Consider the following 20,803-nt stretch of genomic DNA (forward strand, 5'->3'; position numbering starts at 1 on the left):
CTGTGAAGAAAGCTGAGCACCGAAGAATTGATGTTTTTGAAGTGTGGTGCTGGAGAAGACTCTTGAGAGTCCCTTGGACTGCAAGGAGATCCAACCAGTCCATCCTAAAGGAGACCAGTCCTGGGCATTCATTGGAAGGACTGATGCTGAGGCTGAAACTCCAGTACTTTGGCCACCTCATGCCAAGAGTTGACTCATTGGAAAAGACCCTGATGCTGGGAGTGATTGGGGGCAGGAGGAGAAGGGGACAACAGAGGATGAGATGGCTGGATGGCATCACCAACTCGATGGCCATGAGTCTGAGTAAACTCCGGGAGTTGGTGATGGACAGGGAGGCCTGGCATGCTGTGATTCATGGAGTCGCAAAGAGTCGGACATGACTGAGCGACTCAACTGAACTAAACTGAACTGATGTTATAGAACTGACCACAGATACTATAAGTAGAAGCACAGAAATAAACAGCTTTACATTCCGCAGTATAACATTTTCTAAACACCTTACAAAGGGACTATAAGGATAACAAAGTAAATAGAGTATAAAGTGAAAGTCGCTCAGTTGTGTCTGACTCTTTGAGACCCCATGGACTGCATAGTCCATGGAATTTTCTAGGTCAGAATACTGGAGTGGGTAGCCTTTCCCTTCTCCAGGGCATTGTCCCAACCCAGGGATCAAACCCAGGTCTCCCACATTGCAGGCAATTCTTTACCAGCTGAGCCACAAGGGAAGCCCAGGAATACTGGAGTGGGTAGCCTACTCCTTCTCCAGGGGATCTTCCCAACTCAGGAATTGAACTGGGGTCTCCTGCTTTGCAGGCGGATTCTTTACCAACTGAGCTATCAAGGAAGTATCAAATAGAGTATATCTGGAGTTTTATCTCAGAGCATCCCAGGAGGTGGCTTCTGGATATGGCCTGAGGCCTTCAACACCAAATAAGACTCAGTCACTCTCCCAGCTCTAAATCAGACTTGCATTTTAAAAGACAGTATTTTGATAAGGGGTCATGTTTCTTGCAAACTTTAGAATTCCCTGAGTAAAATCCAAACATGGCTCGTACACAAAAAGTAAAGAAAGATGAAAGAAAGAAGTAGACCATTCCACATGGATAGGAATCCATTTCACCGGTACCTCAGGTGGTAAAGAATTTACCTGCAATGCAGGAGACCAGGGTTCAATCCCTGGGTTGGGAAGATCCCCTGGAGAAGGAAATGACAATCCACTGCAGTATTCTTGCCTGGAAAAATCTCATGGACAGACGAGCCTGGCAGGCTACAGTCTATGAGGTAGCAAGGGTTGGAAACGACTTAGCGACTAAACCTATGTATACCCACTCCAGTACTCTTGCCTGGAAAATCCCATGGATGGAGGAGCCTGGTAAGCTGCAGTCCATGGGGTCGCTGAGAGTCGGACACAACTGAGCAGACTTCACTTTCACTTTTCACTTTCATGTATTGGAGAAGGAAATGGCAACCCACTCCAGTGTTCTTGCCTGGAGAACCCCAGGGACGGGGGAGCCTGGTGGGCTGCTGTCTATGGGGTCACACAGAGTTGGACACGACTGAAGTGACTTAGCATAGCATAGCATAGCATAGCACTGTATAGCACAGGGAACTCTACTTGGTGCTCTGTGGTCACCTAAACTGGAAGGAAATCCAAGAAAGAGGGGATATATGTATGCATGCATGCTCAATCACTCAGTCATGTCCGACTCTTTGCAACACCATGGACTGTAGCCCTCTAGGCTCCTCTGTCCATGGGATTTCCCAGGCAAGAATACTGGAGTGGGTTGCCATTTCCTTCTCCAGGGGATCTTCCCGACTCAGGGATCAAACCTGTGTCTCCTGCGTTGGCAGGAGGATTCTTTACCACTGAGCCACCTGGGAAGCCCAATGTATGTATACATATGGATGGTTCACTTTGCTGTACAGCAGAAACTGACACAGCAATGTAAACCAACTATACTCCAATTTTTAGAAAAAGAGGCAGAAGTTGGAGGGATGCTGCCACAAGCCAGTGAAAGCCAGGAGCCACCAGAAGCTGAAAGAGGCAAGGGGAATTCTTTCCTGGAAACTTCAGAAGGAACAAGGCCCTGCTGACACCTCTATCTTGGGCTTCTAGCCTCCAGAACTGGGAAACTATAGACTTTTATTGTTTTAAACCATAAAACTTGTGGTCATTTTGTTACAGAAGCCATAGAAACTAATACAGGGGGGTTGATCCTTGGTTTCCTTTACAAACTTCAACTCCTTTCAGCAGCTTAAACCGCAGTTGACGTATTTGATTATCTTTTAAGACAATTCAATTATCTGACAAGTAAACCTCAAATGTACTTAAATTCTTATAACTCTAATATTGGACTTGAAGGGCATTATCCTCCAAGCGAAATAAATGAGACAGAGGAAGACAAATGCTATATGTTATCACATGTGGAATCTAAAAAATACAACAAACTAGTGAATATGACAAAAAAGTAGAAGACTCATAGACACAAAGCATATACTAGTTCACAACATGCAGAATAGAGTTAATAATTTATAATAACTATAAATGGAGTATAACATTTAAAAATTGTGAATTACTATATTGTACACCCACAACAGATTGTATTACTGTACATCAAATATGCCTCAATAAAAAATAAAGATTATTAAATAAATAAATACAGTTACAAAAACAAAGAGGCAAATACAATTGTAATACCTTATTAACCTTAAAGAAGATAAGAAAACTAGCATCAAGTTACTATGTTCTTGCACTTTATATCATAGCTTAGAGACCATCCCATATCAATACAGAAAGAACTTGTGATTTTTCATTGCAAATAATTCCACTGTGTGAATAAATTATAACTTAAGTAAAAAGAAAGAAAATCAACATAAAGGATGGATGTGGGATTTTTCCTCACCATGAGTCAAACCATATCTGTCTTGGAAATTTTTCTTAGAAAAAACAGACAATAAGTTTTTATGATAAGCCCAGAGTATTCCATGAAAGAATTCAGGTTTCTACTCTAACCTTGCAGCAGGAAGAGGTTAAATGCACCAAACTGAAGACCAAGGTGCTCCAAGAAGAACTTTTTCAAGGCGGAATATTTTGGTAGGATCTTCCAGTTCAACAGTCCACAATAAGAAATGCACCAAAGTTTCATCACTCTCCTGCTCTCTTTACACAATTTTACCTTTGCTCAGCACAAGAACACAAGGCAAAAGAAAAAAAGTCCAAAACCACAAAATCCACTACCTCTTAAAATTATTTAAAAAGAAGAGGTTGTAAGTAGAAATAGTCTTCAACATTGGACCGTAGCTCTCCTTTCTCCTCTGAAATGCACAGACCACTTTCACTTTGGTTCCAAGAGTCTTAAACCTGCTTCCGTTGTCCATAAATCAATGGCACTAAACAGAGTAACTGCAGAGCTTGTTAAAAACTCCAGACGCCGGGACCCCACCCCATGTGACTGAGTCGGAATCCCAAAGGGTGGTTCTGACATGCAGCCAGAGTTAGGAACTTTGAGAGGCTGAGCCCAAAACCCGACTTTCAAAATAAAAGCATATGTCGACATCTATGTAATTACTGAACTAATGAAAATCACAAGACTCACCCATAAGGAGCAAGAGAACCAATCAATTCATATTAAAGCCTTTTTCACATAAATATCCTACACCAAAATCTTAATCAGAACACGGCATGAGACAAATCTGCAAACATTCAAACAATGGAATTAGAGAAGATGATCTCACCAGATAATATCTTTTTAATCATGGGATTTTTCTAACTTGTGCCAGTTTAGAGACAGAAAGTCATATTTTGTACTGGATTTCTCTGCTCTATCAGAAATGCATTATCAATGTGCTTGTCAATGTGCTTTGTTCTGATCTTCAGGAAAAAGAATGTTACATAATTCAATAAATTCAATACTGAGATTGATGAACTGGACAGAAATTGTAATAATTAGCCTGCCACCCACCCACCAAAAAAAGTTCATTTCAAAATATTCACCTACAAAATGTTACTCTCCTGCTTTACACCTTGATTTTAATGACTGTGACAAACATAACAGATTTTTTTTTTTTTTGCTTTTTTAAGTGAACAGATCTCAAAATCGGTATAAGGTTGTGCCAATGCAAACTTTAATCTTAACTGCCAAGAGGGCACACACACAAACAATTCCTATTACTGGCTAGGCTAGGAGAACAAGCTTCTGACAGAGAAGGTTCACAGAATATAAATAAATCTCAGGTGTTTGGTTGTGAAAAGGCACGAATGTCAAGGCCAGAGAGCTACATGGAACCTGGGACTACCTGCCTCCCACACTTGACCTATGTAAATCCAGGGGTAGAGCAAGGGAAAGGGAAAGGACTAGGTCTAGCTCAGATTTCTCAGTCCACAACCATCATTTCGACAGTAAGTATATATTAAAGTTTCACACCGATTCACCTCTCAAATACTAAACTGACTGTATTTATTATTAAGCAATTAAAGCACACCAAAAAATAAAAAGAGTAAAACAGTAAATATGTATGCCTACACACACACACACACACACACCCCCCGTTTAAAGAGGAAAAAAAAAAAAAAAATCTAACCAGTACATGTGAAACCACCTAACTAATCTTTTGCAATAGAATTTTAACTAATATTTACAACTGCTTCAATGATCTTACATGTTCCCTTGTTTCTTGAAAATCATCCTATCAATGTCTAGTTCAAATCTGGGCTCAAATAAGGTTCAATAAAACTGAGCTTTCCATTCTGTCTATATACTAAAGACTTCTACTGCTTAGAACATTCTCCAAAATTTATGTTTTCCTGTGGAGAACAGATCACCTATACAGCTTTCCCAACCTTAGTAACAGGTCATGAGAATTACATGAATGCAGAAATCTTTTTTATGATGGCACTGTTTCAGCCTAATGAGGTACCAACACAGAATATTTTATGTGCATGACAAGAATAGCTGCTCTCCTCTGTTAAGAGTTGAATTTCCACCAGGGTCACTGTCCCTCACCACAAATCCCCAGGGCTCATGGAAAAAAACCAAACACGCTCAAAGACTCCCTTCAAAGCACAGGCATTCCAGCCAAGTAATGCTTCTGGGGGGCGGAGGGGAGAGAAAAAAAACTATTTTTCACAGTCCCTTAAACTCTTTAGGAAAATTCCCCACACAGATATTTCTTTAAAGGAAAGAGAAAGAAGAAGACCAATACAACGTAACCACTGTTTTTCCTAAAGAAAGGCCTCTAAAAGATAAATAAGGTAACCTTCCTCCCAGCTTCATAAAACCACATCTTTTAAGAAAGTTTAAACATAGTATCGTGCAAACACAGTATCATTGTCAGGCCTGTTATAAACGTAACCAGGTATAATATTCCATAGTAAAGAATTCATTTTATTTTTATTTCACTGGGCTCCTTTTTCTCCCCTCCCAGTCCACTCCTCCTCAACCAACCCTTTCAATGCCACAGATACCCATCCAGGCATCAGACCAGGCCTCAAACTGTGCCAGACCTCAGTCCATCTGAAATCCAGTACCTTTTTTTTCACCAGCCAGTTAAAAGCCTTGAGCAGCAGGCAAAGGAAAAGAGAAAAGGGAATTCACGTCAGAAACAGATTATTAGTTTTCTACCTTCCACCCAGAGGACTGCCAGTCCTCTGCTATTTTCCTTTGCTAACTTCTAGAAGAGAATGATAGAGACCAGAGCCAATAATCAGGGCTGAGAGCGGCAGGTTGTGTCTCCTATGATCGACCTTCCCATAGCAGGACAGGATGCCCGCCAGCGGCCTGGAGCAGCTCTATCTCACAGCCAAAGGCCCCAATTTTGTAACCACAAAGGCAGAAGCAGAGGGATGTAGCGAAACAATTAATACTCTGCAAAATTTCTAAGGAATTAATTTAGGCACAAAAAAAACAAAAGACCATCTGGCAGCAACAAAATAAACTACCTGGTACATTAGGAAACTCAGTACTCTATACAGAGTTCGAATGCAGAGTTTCTGGAGTCAGATCACCTGAGTTCTCACCCCAGCTCTGACATTTCTAACTCTGTAGCCTTTTTCATTGAATAGACATTCATTGCTTACCTGCTATGAGCTAGACACTGGGCTGAGTCCCAGGGATGCATGGGTCCCTGCTCTTGTGGAATTAAGCTGAGTAGGACATTGAAAGAAAAGTTCAGATGTTAGTTGCTCAGTTCTGTCTGACTCTTGACGACATCATGGACTGTAAGGCTTCTTTGTCCATGGAATTCTCCAGGCAAGAATACTGGAGTGGGTAGCCATTCTCTTCTCCAGGGGATCTTTCCCACCCAGGGATCAAACCTGGGTCTCCTGCATTCCAGGCAGATTCTTTACTATCTCAGCTACCAAGGAAGCTAACACACACACACACACACACACACACACACACACACACACAAAGAGAAATAAGAAAACTACCAGAGAGTGACTGGGCATAGGGGGAACTTAAATATACAGATACAGTCAAAAGTGACTGGGAGTGACCTTCCTCATGGTCTTCTGGCTAAGACTCTGCACTCCCAATGCAGGGGGCCTGGTTCGATCCCTAGTCGGAGAACTAGATCCCACATGTCACAACTAAAATATTCTGTATGCCTCAACAAAGACTGAAGATCCCTGGTGCCACAACTAAGGCCTGGCACAGCCCAACAATTAAATATTTATTTATTTGACTGTACCAGGTCTTCGTTGCATTACGTGGGATTTTTCATCACCCAGACTCTACTGTGGCGGTCGAGATTAGCTGCTCCACAGCATGTGGACCTTAGTTCCCAGTGTTGTTGTTTAGTCACTAAGTCATGTCTGACTCTTTTGTGACCACAGACTGTAGCCTGCTAGGCTCCTCTGTCTGTGCGATTTCCCAGGCAAGAATACTGGAGCCGGTTGCCATTTTCTTCACCAGGGGATCCTCCCAACCCAGGGATCGAACCCGCATCTCCTGCATTAGCAGGTGGATTCTTTACCAGGTTTAGCCACCAGGGAAAACCCTTAGATCCTGAATCAGGGATCAACCCACATTCCTGCACTGCAAGGCAGATTCTTAACCACTGGAGGGACAGGAAAGTCTTGTAAATAAATAGTAACAACAACAACAAAAAGATGACTGAGAGAGTTACTTCCTAAAGTCAGCAGGCAAGTTTTCTCAGAGGTGATACTAAAGCCTAGATCTACCTAATAAGAGGAGCCCATCAGGCAAAGACAGGGAAAGAGGGATGTGCAAAGGCCCTGAGCCAGGCATGGCTGGGCCGCTGCAGAAATAGAAAGAAGGTCAGTTTGGCAAATTACTTCTGTGTGGCTCATGTCCGTCATCTGTAAAACAGTCGTTGTGAGGATGAAACTCTGAGCACCACATCTGCACACTGCATGTATTCAATAAATGTCAGTTGCTAGAATTATCTTCATCAATGAGATCCCATCACTAGAGGTGTGCAAGAAGAGGTTGGGTACACAGAGGCATGGCCAGGGAACAGGACCTCTCAGGTTCCATCAACAATTAGGTCAGGATTACACAAGAAGAGAAAAAGTGAAGGAAGCAATGATAAAAATGTTACACTCAGGCTTCCTGCCTAAAGGCTGTTAAAGAACGCTTTGAATCATACAAAAATGAGGAGTTTTACCGACTAATTCATTCAACAAATGGCCCCTTCCCATGTGAAAATCTATGATTCTAATCCCTACTAGTCAAAATCCCCACAAAGAGCTAGTTGGCACAGTCTTTAGTCCTGAGGTCTACCCTCTTTATGGAGCTTTGAGCTAAAACTTACCAGAACAGCATTGAGAAGAACAGAAAAGGTTGACTTACTCTATGTTAGTGGCATTAAAGTGTCAGTATTGATAGAATAAAATAGCAGTGAGGCTATTCTTTGATTTTACACATATCTCAAACCACTTTATTATTTCATGTTTAAAATGTTCCAAGCAGAAGTTTACACACAAAGACTCCATTGATAATATATTTCACTTAAAAAAAAAAAAATCTTACTCTTGATCTACTCTCAAAATACATAATAAACTGTAAAACTTTCTGAAGCTCACTAATTATGGCTATCAAAGATGTACTGATTAATGACAGACAAATTTGTCTTGCAAGTCTTTAAGTTAGGGAAAGATTTATTTTTACCCAACCCCAAGCCCTGAATCATTAAAGATCATACTCTTTCAAGTTCTTTTCTAAAATTCACTCAAATCCAAGACAAATGTATTACAATCATGAAAAAATACATGATTTTTATATTCATGAAATATTTCATCACCTACTCTTGTTATTTCAGATTTCTGTTTAGTTGGTAGAAATTACTTTAAAAATTATTAAACCTCATACACTGCATAAAGCAAATTAATATTGAATGAGGGCAATATAAACAATCTTAATACCTTAACATAAAATGCACCTATACTTAAGCCAGGCTTTTAGACTGTTCAAACTTAAGGATTTGAGGAGGAACAAGATAAATCTTCACGAACCAAGACAAAAGTTTATCAGTATAATCTCAGCATCAGGTCTTCCCTACCCCAATCTCTATCCCCTCCACCATAACTAGACCCTCAAAAGGTAGAAACACAGAATAGATTTGAATCAAAATTCTCCTATAGGAGAATATGCATTATATGTATATGATTCCTTTGACTTTCAGAAAGCAAGATTGACATTAACAGGCCCATTCAAATCCAAATTTATCTACTGCCTTTTGCAACATAATCCAGCCAAAAGAATGTGATTCAGATCTCAGCTATGCAACAGCTAAATTTTCAATGCTTTTTGAAGTAGGAGCCATCAAAAATAAAAAAGAAAGTAACAGTCATCACCTTGGCATTAAAACACTTGAAGCAATTTGAGATTTTTAAGAATACTTTAGAAATATTTTAAGAAGTAATACAGGCTCATTGAAAAGCCTTTAACGTGCATATGAGTAAAAAAGAGAAAAATAATAATCCCCAAATACCAGGATGACCACCATTAACATTTTCATGTACATTCTATTGAACTTTATTGGAAAAAAATTTTTTTTCACATAAATGACTTTATATTGCACATAATTTTTATATAACAACATCAAGAACATGTTTCTATGTTCATATATATACATATTCATAACATTTTTATGAATGTATAATCTTTACTTTATGAATACACCTTAATTAGCTCCACTGAGATTCTATATGATTTAGTCAAGTGCCCTACACTTAAGGAACAGCATAGGCTAATCATTGTTTCCTAAAGGTATTTGCCTATGACATCCTTTTTTAACTTATATATTAGAATTTATGCTTGTTTCAAATGCTTTGGTAAATTATGATTTAATCAACCCTCAGTATTGGATTTTTATGGTATTTCTATTTTTTTTTCTATAATAAAAATGCTATGATCCACTTTTTGCTTGTATATTTCTGTATCTTCCCTAGGAACAAAACTCCAAAAATAGAGGTACTGGGCCAAATGAAATGCCTATGTTAAAAATGTAATAAGTTCAACCCAACTGTCCCCAATAGTATATGAGAATAGTCAGTCATTTTTATTTTTTTTTTTTTTTTAATTTATTTGGCTGCCTCAGATTTTAGTTGCTGTACACAAGATCTTTTGCTACTGTGCTTGGGCCCCAAGGCATGTGGGATTTAAGTTCCCTAACCAGAGGTTGAACCTGAGTCTTCTGCATTGCAAGGCAGATTCTTAACCACTGGACCACCAGGGAAGTCCCAGAAATGATCATTTTTAATTTAAAGAGTAGTTTAAAACTTATGTGTACTCATCATATATAACGAGTATTTTTAAACTTATATAATTACTTTTTTATGGACATGGTTAAAGTACACAGTTATAAATATCAAAGGTCTTACCGTAATGGAGGTTGACTCAGAAAACTATTTAAGAACATAACTCCTCACAATTTATAGAACATGACAAGCATGGATACATTAAATTGTCTCACTGTCATCTTCCTCCTTGTTAACATCTATATTTTTCTGGACATACATTCTGTACTGTTTAGAAGATATTAGTAATCCCTTACATCAACATAGTACTTTATACAAGTAAAGCATTTAAATCAAGACAAATTTTAGGGGGCATTAAACTTTCTTGGAACATACTTTAAAATAGGATGTTAAACTGTACCCCTCAAAAGATCCTTCAAACTACACAGTAGTGGCTACACATTTAGAGCCAAGACTGTAATAACCAGTCTTTACCAATCAACCAACACCAGGGCCATGAAGGGAAATATACCTTAAATATGTGTGTGTCGGTAGATCAGTCATGTCCAACTCTTTGTGACCCCATGAACTGAAGCTCACCAGGCTCCTCTGTCCATGGAATTCTCTAGGCTAGAACACTGGAGTGGGTTACCATTCCCTTCTCTGGGGGATCTTCCTGACCCAGAGATCAAAGCCGGGTCTCCCACATTGCAGGCAGATTCTTTACCATCTGAGCCACCAGGGAAACCCTCATCTCTATTAATTTAGAGCCTATTTTCAGTGCATATTTCTGCAGATTCATACAATAAAAAGCAACCTTCTAACATAATATAAAGATGGTTCACATAGCAAAAACAGACATGAGGTTCCTTTTTTGGTTTTAAAGTGACACTGGGTATTAAGATTATAGCCCAAACTAACTCTCAAAGTTACTTAAGTATAGTGTTCACACCCCGAGTGAAGTTCTGTGTAATTTTCAAAACTCAGGTCCTGGCTGCTCAAAAATATCTCCCCATAGAGTCTATCTCAGACTCATATTTGTTGCTTTTTAAAAATATCGAAATTTTTACTCAGTAGGTCTGGAGTGTAGCCAATTTCTCTGTATTAAAAAAAATAAAAACAAACCCTCCCCAGTTGATTCAGTTATACAGCCAGAGTGGTAAAGTACTTGGTTATATAAAGACTGGGGGAGGGAGTGATATCCTTACATAATCAATTTAAATCTTCAATGGAAACCATTCATCTGTCTTAATCTGGTTTCCTAGATAACCTAGGTAAAACCATACCTTGAGAGGTTTATAAGATGCTTCAAAAAGGGAAACAGAGGTAGAAGAACACCTGTTGGCCTAGCACTGGTTAGAAATGGGATGGGGGAGAGGGTGTATGAAAGCAAAGCTCAAGAGGACTACCCACCCCATCTGAAACCACACCATTTCCCACCTAAAGAATCATTTTTTTTTAATTTTATTTTATTTTTAAACTTTACATAATTGTATTAGTTTTGCCAAATATCAAAATGAATCCGCCACAGGTATACATGTGTTCCCCATCCTGAACCCTCCTCCCTCCTCCCTCCCCATTCCATCCCTCTGGGTAGTCCCAGTGCACCAGCCCCAAGCATCCAGTATCGTGCATCGAACCTGAATTTTTTAAGCTGCATTTTTATGTTCAAGAGGTTTCTTATAAATAAACAGCAATCAGCTAACAGGCAGCAGTTTCACCAAGCAATGCCAATCAACATACCAGGAGACCAAGATGGATTGAGAAATTAAGACAGAATACACAGAGATATCAAGAAGGGCGTGGCAGCCCACTCCAGCATTCCTGCCTAGAGAATCCCCATGGACAGAGGAGCCTGGCAGACTACAGTCCATGGGGTTGCAAAGAGTTGGACACAACTGAGTGACTAAGCACAGCACACACAGAGATTATTGTATTACCTTTTACAGTGTAATAGTCATTTGTCAGATTTCTGTTTCTCAAAAGAAGTTTGTTTCATAAGAACAGTACAAAACAAACAAAATCTCATGTCTTCTAAGTAGCTTATGAACAAAAATCAGCCATTTTCTGAAGCTTCCATTACTTACCAGATCTGGACTTAATGATGTCGCTGAACTCATTCTGCCCATCGTCTGCTCTGGCCTCATGTTCTCCATACTTGGCCATCTTAGTTGTGTTTCAATATAATCCAAAGGCTTGACAAGATCCTCTTTTAAAGACTTTCAATTTTCTATAATTATCAACATCAATACCTAAAGAGAAAGGGAAAACATAGATTTTAAAAAATATACAAGACTATATTAATATGTTGTAATATATTAATACATGCTGACATATTATATATAACATATTTCATATAGATGTAACATATAACATAATATATATCAGAGCTGTATAATATATATGACTATAAATATTAAAATATATGTATATATATTATATATGGGCTTCCTGGTGGCTCAGTGGTGAAGAATCCACCTGCCATTGCAGGAGACGCAGGGGTCTAGGATTCAATCCCTAGGTCAGGAAGATCCCCGGAGGAGGGCATGACAATCCACTCCAGTATCCTTGCCTGGAGAATCCCATGGACAGAGAAGCCTGGTGGACTAACGTCCATGGGGTTGCAAAGAGTCGGACATGACTGAGCAACTAACACTTTCACTTTCATATATAATGCACTGATTTGGGCAATGGAAATATGACTATCAAAGAGACAAAACCTATACTAGTTTGAAATCCACAGACACCAAGCAATTAATTATATAATGGAGTGTTTCATTATACTACTAATATGTTACAAAAGTTCAAAGGAGAAGCATAGAGTAATATGAGCATACTGCAGAGATGAATCTGACCTGCTCTGGGCAATTAAAGAAGGCTTTCTTGAAGATGTGACATTTGAGCCAAGCCTTCAAGGATGAGAGATGGGAAGAGAAAAAAGGTAAGAATCTCCCATGTAACGTGACAGGAAGCATCAAAGAACATTCAAAAATCTGAGCATAGGCCAGTGCTTTTGGAGCCAAAGAGGAGAGGGATTTGTTGAACTAGGTGAGGTAACAGACAGGACCAGGAACAGGGCTGTGAATACAGCCTGTACAGGATTTTGTTATTTCTCCAAAGAGCAGTAGGATAATAGCAGATGATTTTGAGCTGGGAAGCAACATATGATTGTGACCTAAATAAGTGCAGATAGAAAGAAGTGGGTGGACATGTGGGCTATTAGATATTAAATGAAGGCCAATAGGATTTGGGAACTGACTGGATATGAGAGTTTCAGGATACTGAGGCAACAAAATGACTGCCCAATTTTGGCTTGGGCAATTGAGTCACTGGAGCATGAGCATCTGAAGGAAGAAATAAGTAGTGTGATTTGGATTGATGGAGTTTGAGATATACAAGTGGAGATAACCAAAACGTCTGATCTCAGGAATGATTCAGATTATATGTAAATCTGGAGAGTTACATGTTATATCCATTAACACAGACTTTTTTCAGGAAAACATATCATGTGAATTCTCCTGAGAACAGACATCACTCAAAATAATTTTAATCTTTTAGTAATTAATGAGTCAAGGCATGCTGAGAATTTACAGAATCGAGGATTCTACCCTGCACTACCACTTTTCTTTTAAAATGTCATCAATGAGACATGCACTGCCTTAGAACTTTCTGGAACACAATGCCAAGCAACCCAAATAGAATCAGAATTCAAGTTTAAGTTCAGCAACTTGGCTATATCCTAACATCCCCTTATGAGCACCCCAAATGCCAGCTAAATAAATCAATCATTTAATTGGGAAAATAACAATCAAGACATCCCAATATTAATCTACAATAATAGACATTAATTCACATATTATAATAGATATCAAAACAAGAGTTTATTATTAGCTAGGATTAGACAAAGGAGTACATCAAGGCTGTATATTGTCACCCTGCTTATTTAACTTCTATGCAGAGTATATCATGAGAAACGCCGGGCTGGAAGAAGCACAAGCTGGAATCAAGATTGCCGGGAGAAATATCAACGACCTCAGATATGCAGATGACACCACCCTTATGGCAGAAAGTGAAGAGGAACTCAAAAGCCTCTTGATGAAAGTGAAAGAGGAGAGTGAAAAAGTTGGCTTAAAGCTCAACATTCAGAAAACGAAGATCATGGCATCCGGTCCCATCACTTCATGGGAAACAGATGGGGAAACAGTAGAAATAGTGGCTGACTTTATTTTTTTGGGCTCCAAGGTCAACTGCAGATGGTGACTGCAGCCATGAAATTAAAAGACGCTTACTCCTTGGAAGGAAAGTTATGACCAACCTAGACAGCATATTGAAAAGCAGAGACATTACTTTGCCAACAAGGGTTCGTCTAGTCAAGGCTATGGTTTTTCCTGTGGTCATGTATGGATGTGAGAGTTGGACTGTGAAGAAGGCTGACGCTGAAGAATTGATGCTTTTGAACTGTGGTGTTGGAGAAGATTCGAGAGTCCCTTGGACTGCAAGAAGATCCAACCAGTCCATCCTAAAGGAGACCAGTCCTGGGATTTCTTTGGAAGGAATGATGCTAAAGCTGAAACTCCAGTACTTTGGCCACCTCATGCAAAGAGTTGACTCACTGGAAAAGACTCTGATGCTGGGAGGGATTGAGGACAGGAGGAGAAGGCGATGACAGAGGATGAGATGGCTGGATGGCATCACCAACTCGATGGACGCGAGTCTGAGTGAACTCCGGGAGTTGGTGATGGACAGGGAGGCCTGGGGTGCTGCGATTCATGGGGTCGCAAAGAGTCGGACACGACTGAGTGACTGAACTGAACTGAACTGAGGATTAGACAACTCAATTATTTAATTCAAGGATACATCATATGCCATTACTATTTTGTAATATACTTCATTTTACATATCTATTCACTATTTGCTTCCCTGGTGGCTCAGACGATAAAGTGTCTGCCCGAAATGTGGGAGATCCAGGTTCAATCCCTGGGTTGGGAAGATCTCCTGGAGAAGGAAATGGCAACCCACTCCAGTACTCTTGCCTGGAAAATCCCATGGAGGGAGGAGCCTGGTAGGCTACAGTCCATGGGGTCGCAAATAGTCGGACACGACTGAGTGACTTCACTCATTCACTATTTAGAAGTTCTTACATATTATGTTTACAATATGCAACACTCAAAGACACATCATATTGTTTTATGATATATTTCATAACAATATAAATACATAAAATGTAAAATTTATTTTCCTTAGTAGTTAGGAAAGGGTATGTTCTAATAATAAAGAGGTCAAAGTTACCTTAGAAAAAGATTTTAAATGTTAAAGTGTTTGAGGCAGATGAAAACTGATGAACTACCAAAGCTTTAGGAACAATTTCCTCTCCAAAAGGGAGAAATACATGGATTGGATCATCAGCCTGAATCTGAGAGATTTCGTGAGAGTATAAAAACATTTTTCACTTTTTATACTGTCCACTACTACTGCACTTTATGGATTACTATGTAATTAGGTTCCTTTTGGGGGGTAAATACCTGCTAAAGATTTGCTAAATTCTTAAATCTATTTTATTACATTCAAGTACCAAAAATTTTGTTCAGAAGAATACACATAAAATTTTACTATGAAAATCAGCTTTTCCCAACAAAAAATTCTCTTTACTGGAAAGCAACTAATTATTTCCTTTAAAATACATTTCTCATTCTCTCTTTTGTAAGTGGTCTTAGCCAAGGTCTTCAAAAGATTTTTCCCATTCCACAAAAGAGAAAAGTAAAGTGCTTGCACAGAACTGTGTTTCATTTGCACATTAATATTCCTTCATCATAAAGTTCTACTTTGCCAGCTCCTTAAGATAATCTCAGATTTTCTCTTGATAATCAAAATCCTTTACAGGCTACACAGATTCAGCAGTAAAGGGGATCAGAGGACAAGGAAAGACTGAGCAACTTGGGAGAACTGCAAATGACCATTTTAACAGTGACATAGCCACTGACTGATACTTTGTGCCACTAATTGGCAGGGGTCTCCAAGTTGAGTAACATTTGGCAGCAAGTCATTATTGGTTGCCAGAAGACAGGATCAAAGTTTCATCACAAGGCGCCTCTGTGCGACCCTCCACTTCCACATATATACTATGGAAACACCACCATCTTCCACACCAAGGTAGGTGACAAACCGAATAAAAGAAAGAGATATTGCTTTATAATTATAATTTATTGTTACCTCTGCTCTAGGTTCTGTTTCCCCAAAATGAAGTGCTGCAAAGTTTAGCCAGCTCTTTCTCACTGAAACCAATACCCTCAACTCTACATCCAGTTCCTTCTTCAAAACTTCTCTGGCTGTCATAGGGAACCAGAAGCCACCACAATAAGCCTGGGTTAAAAGGACGGGGGATGGCCTTAACAGGCAAAACTCATGCTTTAATTTTTTTTTTTAATTTGGAAATTACAAGATGTAATTTCAAGATGTAAGAATACAAACATGTTTAACAATGTACAATTATGATGGAAATATGCTGTAGGTCCTTGGGCAAAAAGTACTCATTCGTTTACATAATCCTAAGAATGCCAGAGATAGTGGAAAGGAAAGCCCGGGGGCCAGAGTTTGAGGCTCAGTGTGAAACTTAGTAAAAGACACCGCCCAGTGCCAAGAATTGCCATCCATTCTCGGAAGCGCTCCAAGGGAAGTTCATACTGTTGTGGTTAATGCCATTTACGGGGGCAATCAATTTCAGGTAAACACCTGAAGGAGAGTTAAAGCGCAGTCTTCTTGGTCTCAGAAACTGGTCCAGGGGGCGGGGAATGACTCCGCGTAAACCATGGCCCGCGCCCCCCGGTGCTCTGGAAGCCGAAGCACCCAGGAGCTCCGCATTCCTGCAGCTGTCGCCTGATTCCCGGGTCCCCCTGTCCACTAGCAACCAGCCCAGAGGCGCCCACCCGACTCCCGAGGCCCATGCAAGTTACAAAGGAATAGATGCGGCTACTGCCGGGTTCCCAGGAGCACAAAGCTCCCGCCCGGACCCAGGGGATCCGGGCTTCCCAGAACTCGGTTCACTCCCCCACAAGGGGTTACAACCCGCGAGGCCCTGGTAACCCAGGTCACCTGGGAGCTGGCAAAGAGGAGACTCTCCCCGGGGCATCCCTGGAGGGGGGAGCAGTTAGACCCAGGTTAGACCCGGGCTCCCCAGTTCAGTGGAAAACAAAGTGTGAGTCCTCTGGCAAGTAGGGCACACTCTCAACCCTGGAATCACTCCCTTTCGTAATCTGGGGCTTGACTTTAAAAAAAAAAAAATCCACTTTTAACAGCGTGCCTTCTAAAAGTTGCACAGCGTAAAATTTGTGCTGTGTCGCTTTCCTAAAGGGGCCTTGAGCAACCAGTGCCTCGCACCCCAAGCCACACAGGGACATGAATTACCTTACCAATTGCCGCAAGAGATGCCAAAGATCCGGGACCCCAGAAGAGGCAATCGCGCGGGACTACGCACCGACTGAGCGCTCCTTGTCACCTCACCAAAGCCCCACCCTCGGGAGCAGCAACGGCCTGGAGGTCGAGCACGCTTCCTGCCAGGCGGATGGCTGGGAACGTCTCCCCACCCGGTCCTGGCGGACACCTCCGGGGCCCCGCCTTCCCGGGGCTGAGGTGTGTGTGTGTGTGTGTGTGCGCGCGACAGGCCCTCCTAGGAAGCCACGTCCCCTCTTGGAGATCACTGGCCCAGAGCGCATGGAGGAACGACCCTCTCACCCTAGCCAGGAGAAAAATTCAGGGAGTCAAGAGGCTGCCCAGAACCAGTCGGAGGAGTTCCGGTCATTAGGAAATACTACACGGATTCCGAGGACTTCCGAGCCCGAGCTCTCCCCCACGTTTCTGGCATTCCCTGTCCCGGGGCGGGGAGCTGAACTGAGGTTCCAAGGAAAGTGCACGCAAAAGTTGGTTACATCTTAGGCTCAGCCTTGAGAAGGAGCTCGGGACGCTGATCCTGGGCACAGGAGCCGCTGAAAACTCCATCCTCCCCGCAGCCTACGTCCCGTGTCCCGGGGCTGTGGTCACATTACCCGGCCCAAGGCTCAATAATGCATGGACTTACCTGCTCCCATGCCCCGCGGGCTGCCTCGCCCGCCCGCCGCCGCCGAGTCCCAAGCCGGCCCGGGCCTCCTCGGATGTGTTTCAGGCGTAGTAATCGCGGGTGTGTGTGCAAACGTGGGCTTTGTGGTGCGGGTTTTTTTTTTGGTTTGTTTGTTTTGTTTTGTTTTAAGGAAATATGGAAAACCAGACCAGATCCGAAAGAAAAAAAAAAAATTTTTTTTTTGACACTCGATTGTAAACGCCCCTAACTTGTGCAATCTTCCTGCCCCGTAGTTCCGCCAAAAACAAAACAGTCCCAGTGCAAACCTGGAACGGGAGCGCAGGCACCAAGTTTGCCAAACACTGGAGAGTTTTCCGTCTGCAGAAATGACCCCGAAGGAGGGTGGCGGAGGGTGGGGGGGCACCGCTCCCCGCGATTCCCCAATCGGCTTCGGGAGCCGGAGGCTCCTCCTCGCCCCTCGGCGGGAGAAAGCCCGCGGGCCGCTGCGGCCGCCCGCTCCCCTCCTCCGAGGAAAGGCGACTCCACAACTTCGTGCGCCGGCGGCTCGCGCCCCCGGCTCCTCCTCCTCCCCTCACCCGCCCGCCGGCCGGCCCCTTTGTTGAAGCGGGGAAAGGAGCGCCGGAGGCCGGGGAGGGCGGAGGACCGCGGGGTGCGCGCCGCCGCCCTCCTGGGAACCGGCTCCGGTCCCGGCACACGGGTTCGTCCTCCCCAGTAGAGGGGCGCCGAGCAGGTCCGGCTGCCCCTCGGCTCTCCCGTCCCGGCTGCCCGCAGGGCCGGCAACTTTGTTCCGGGAGATCAGGTCTTCTCGGCTCCGGGTTCGGCCCCAGCCCGGTCCAGGCGGCCACCGCAGGCTGGGCTCCGGGGAACGTGGCGCCCGGGGTCACCTGACCGCGCGCCCGGTCAATCAGCGCCCTCCCCGCGCTCCCTCCCTGCGGGCAGCAGCCGGGCTGGCACTCGGCTAGCCCGGAGCGGCGCACCCGGAGCGGACGGTGCGTGCCGAGAGCCCGGAGCTAGCATGGATGCCTGGTGCTGCCACGGTCCCGTTTATTCAGATTAACCGAAAATGTGAGTCACACCCACCCCAGGCCAACCCGGTCTCGTTTTCCTCCTTTGAGAAATGAATTCTCATTTGCCCCTCCACTCGCCCCATCTCAGTGTGTTGACGTTGTCAAATTTTTGGTCCTAGTTCCAAGGGTATATTTATTTTATATAATTTTCTTGGTGTCGTTTTTAATTTTAAGAAAAACTTGACAATTTCGTTTTACATTCGTTCATACATATATACAAATAGTGTTTGCGCTGATCTTATTTTTCCATTTTTCCACTATACATACACACTAAAACATCTGTTACAGAGTCTATTTCAAGGCTAAGGTGCTGGTCAAAACAATATCTGGTAAGAAATGCCTTTGTGCTGTGTATGCATTTTTTAAATTTACATATTCCATTCCCAGTGTGTTCCTGTGTTTCTCTTACATGATCAATACACTTGGGAGGGAAAAAAAAAAAAAAAACCAGCAACCTAAATTCCTAGTTCCTATAAACAATGAGAAAAGGAACTCTGGTTTGTTGCTGGTTTAATATTTGAGAGTTAACAACTTATGAGTTAGTAAAGACAAACACTAGGGGCCTTAAACAGTTTTTTCAGAAAGAACTCACTAGTCTTTTACTAGTTACAGAGTAAAAGGTCTGGGGGTGGGGTGGAGGGGGTTGCATTCTGAAAGACAGTATTCCTTATAAAATCTCTAGCTTAGACTCCTTCCTTTATGTAGAGTTTCTTCACATAAGCCAAATAAAATCCAGGATATTAATAGGAAATAAGTATGATTAATCATCTGCTTTCATTCATTCATTCATTTTACAAACATCAATTTGGGGCCTGCCAGGTTCACTGGTACTGTGAAAAATACACAGATAAATCTGACAGAGATGTTGCTTTAAAGAATTTCAAATTTACTAAGTGAGATAAGGCAAGTAAAAAAATAAGAATATGCAAGATCAGCAATAAGTGCTATAAGAAAAGGATAGATCAAATGTTTTCTGAGTCGGGCTATATCACAGGAGACTGGGGCTTCTTTTAACTGATAATTCTACAAACTCTTAAAGCTGCTTGCCATGCACTGTGTCTTGGTGGAATTAATGGAAACTCAAATCTCCTCGTTTAAAATAAAACCACTTGGGAATGTTTGAGGATTTCATTACTCAAAATTATGTACGTGAAAAGCACTTTGTAAATTGCAAAATGCTACACAAAGATTAATTTATTAAACTCAAAATTTTGAAGAAAAACAGTCATTTGGGAACCTAGAATTTCTGAGATTTCAAGCTCTGAGGGATGTTTAGTTAAGTTTCCCAGAAAACCCTAAGGAATGGGACACATGGACCAATAGGCACCATCTGTACGAGACCCAACTCCAGCCACATCCAGCTTCAGGGGTTTCCCGTGTCTTCCCTGGGACCTGTGCCCTGCCTGTTTCTAGCCCTTCTCTCACCCAGACACTGATTTTCTTTGCGGGACATAAGCGATGGAGGCCAAAAAACTTGCTGCTGATGGCATAACCGAGTCGTCCCACTCTGGTCCTGCTCCCTATTTGCTTGGTAAATAGAGAAACCACAGTTAGTTGGAGACTTTGTCCTCAGAGGACTAGGTCTCCTTACAGCAGCCAGTGTAACCTTGAGAATGGAGTTGAGGGGAAAGTGGAGACAGACCACCAGGATGTAGATAGCAGTTAGTGCACCTGCAATCAACATTATTCCAGCTGCAGTCCATGCAGCAGGGACAGTAGCCTATAATGGGGTTTTGTCCCCTCAACCCCAAAGTGGATGTAGAACATTCAGAAAAAGTGATAGGAATGTGGCCCGTGTTTGTCATTAATCCAAACTCTGAATTGCCCCACAGTCACCAGAGAACATGAAAATTCAAGAAAACTGAACTGATGTCTCGGGGATAAAGTCCTTGACATAGGAGAAAATATGATGATATGAGTACTGGATAGATTTCTGTATAAAGATATATGCATATGTAGGTA

At 42.0% G+C, this 20,803-nt stretch overlaps 1 protein-coding gene across 11 annotated transcripts in view; it reads right to left on the minus strand.

The window, feature by feature from the left end:
• The window catches only part of UTRN (utrophin), a 561,026-nt gene extending 543,091 nt beyond the window's left edge, over window positions 1-17,935 (minus strand). For 3 of the 11 annotated variants that reach the window (XM_045161918.1, XM_045161920.1, XM_044924145.2), the window contains exon 1: window positions 3,014-3,432. In XM_045161918.1, the coding sequence (XP_045017853.1) occupies window positions 3,014-3,146 (133 nt within the window). In that variant the 5' untranslated portion in view covers window positions 3,147-3,432. Of the gene's footprint in view, window positions 1-3,013; window positions 3,435-11,790; window positions 11,956-17,104; window positions 17,375-17,774 lie in introns of those variants that run through there. The other 8 variants (XM_045161921.1, XM_045161924.1, XM_025295004.3 and 5 more) reach the window with 7 other exon arrangements.
• Between the last annotated feature and the right edge of the window lie 2,868 nt (window positions 17,936-20,803).

This window comes from Bubalus bubalis, chromosome 10, assembly GCF_019923935.1.
Source record: "Bubalus bubalis isolate 160015118507 breed Murrah chromosome 10, NDDB_SH_1, whole genome shotgun sequence".
Lineage (NCBI taxonomy): Eukaryota > Metazoa > Chordata > Mammalia > Artiodactyla > Bovidae > Bubalus > Bubalus bubalis.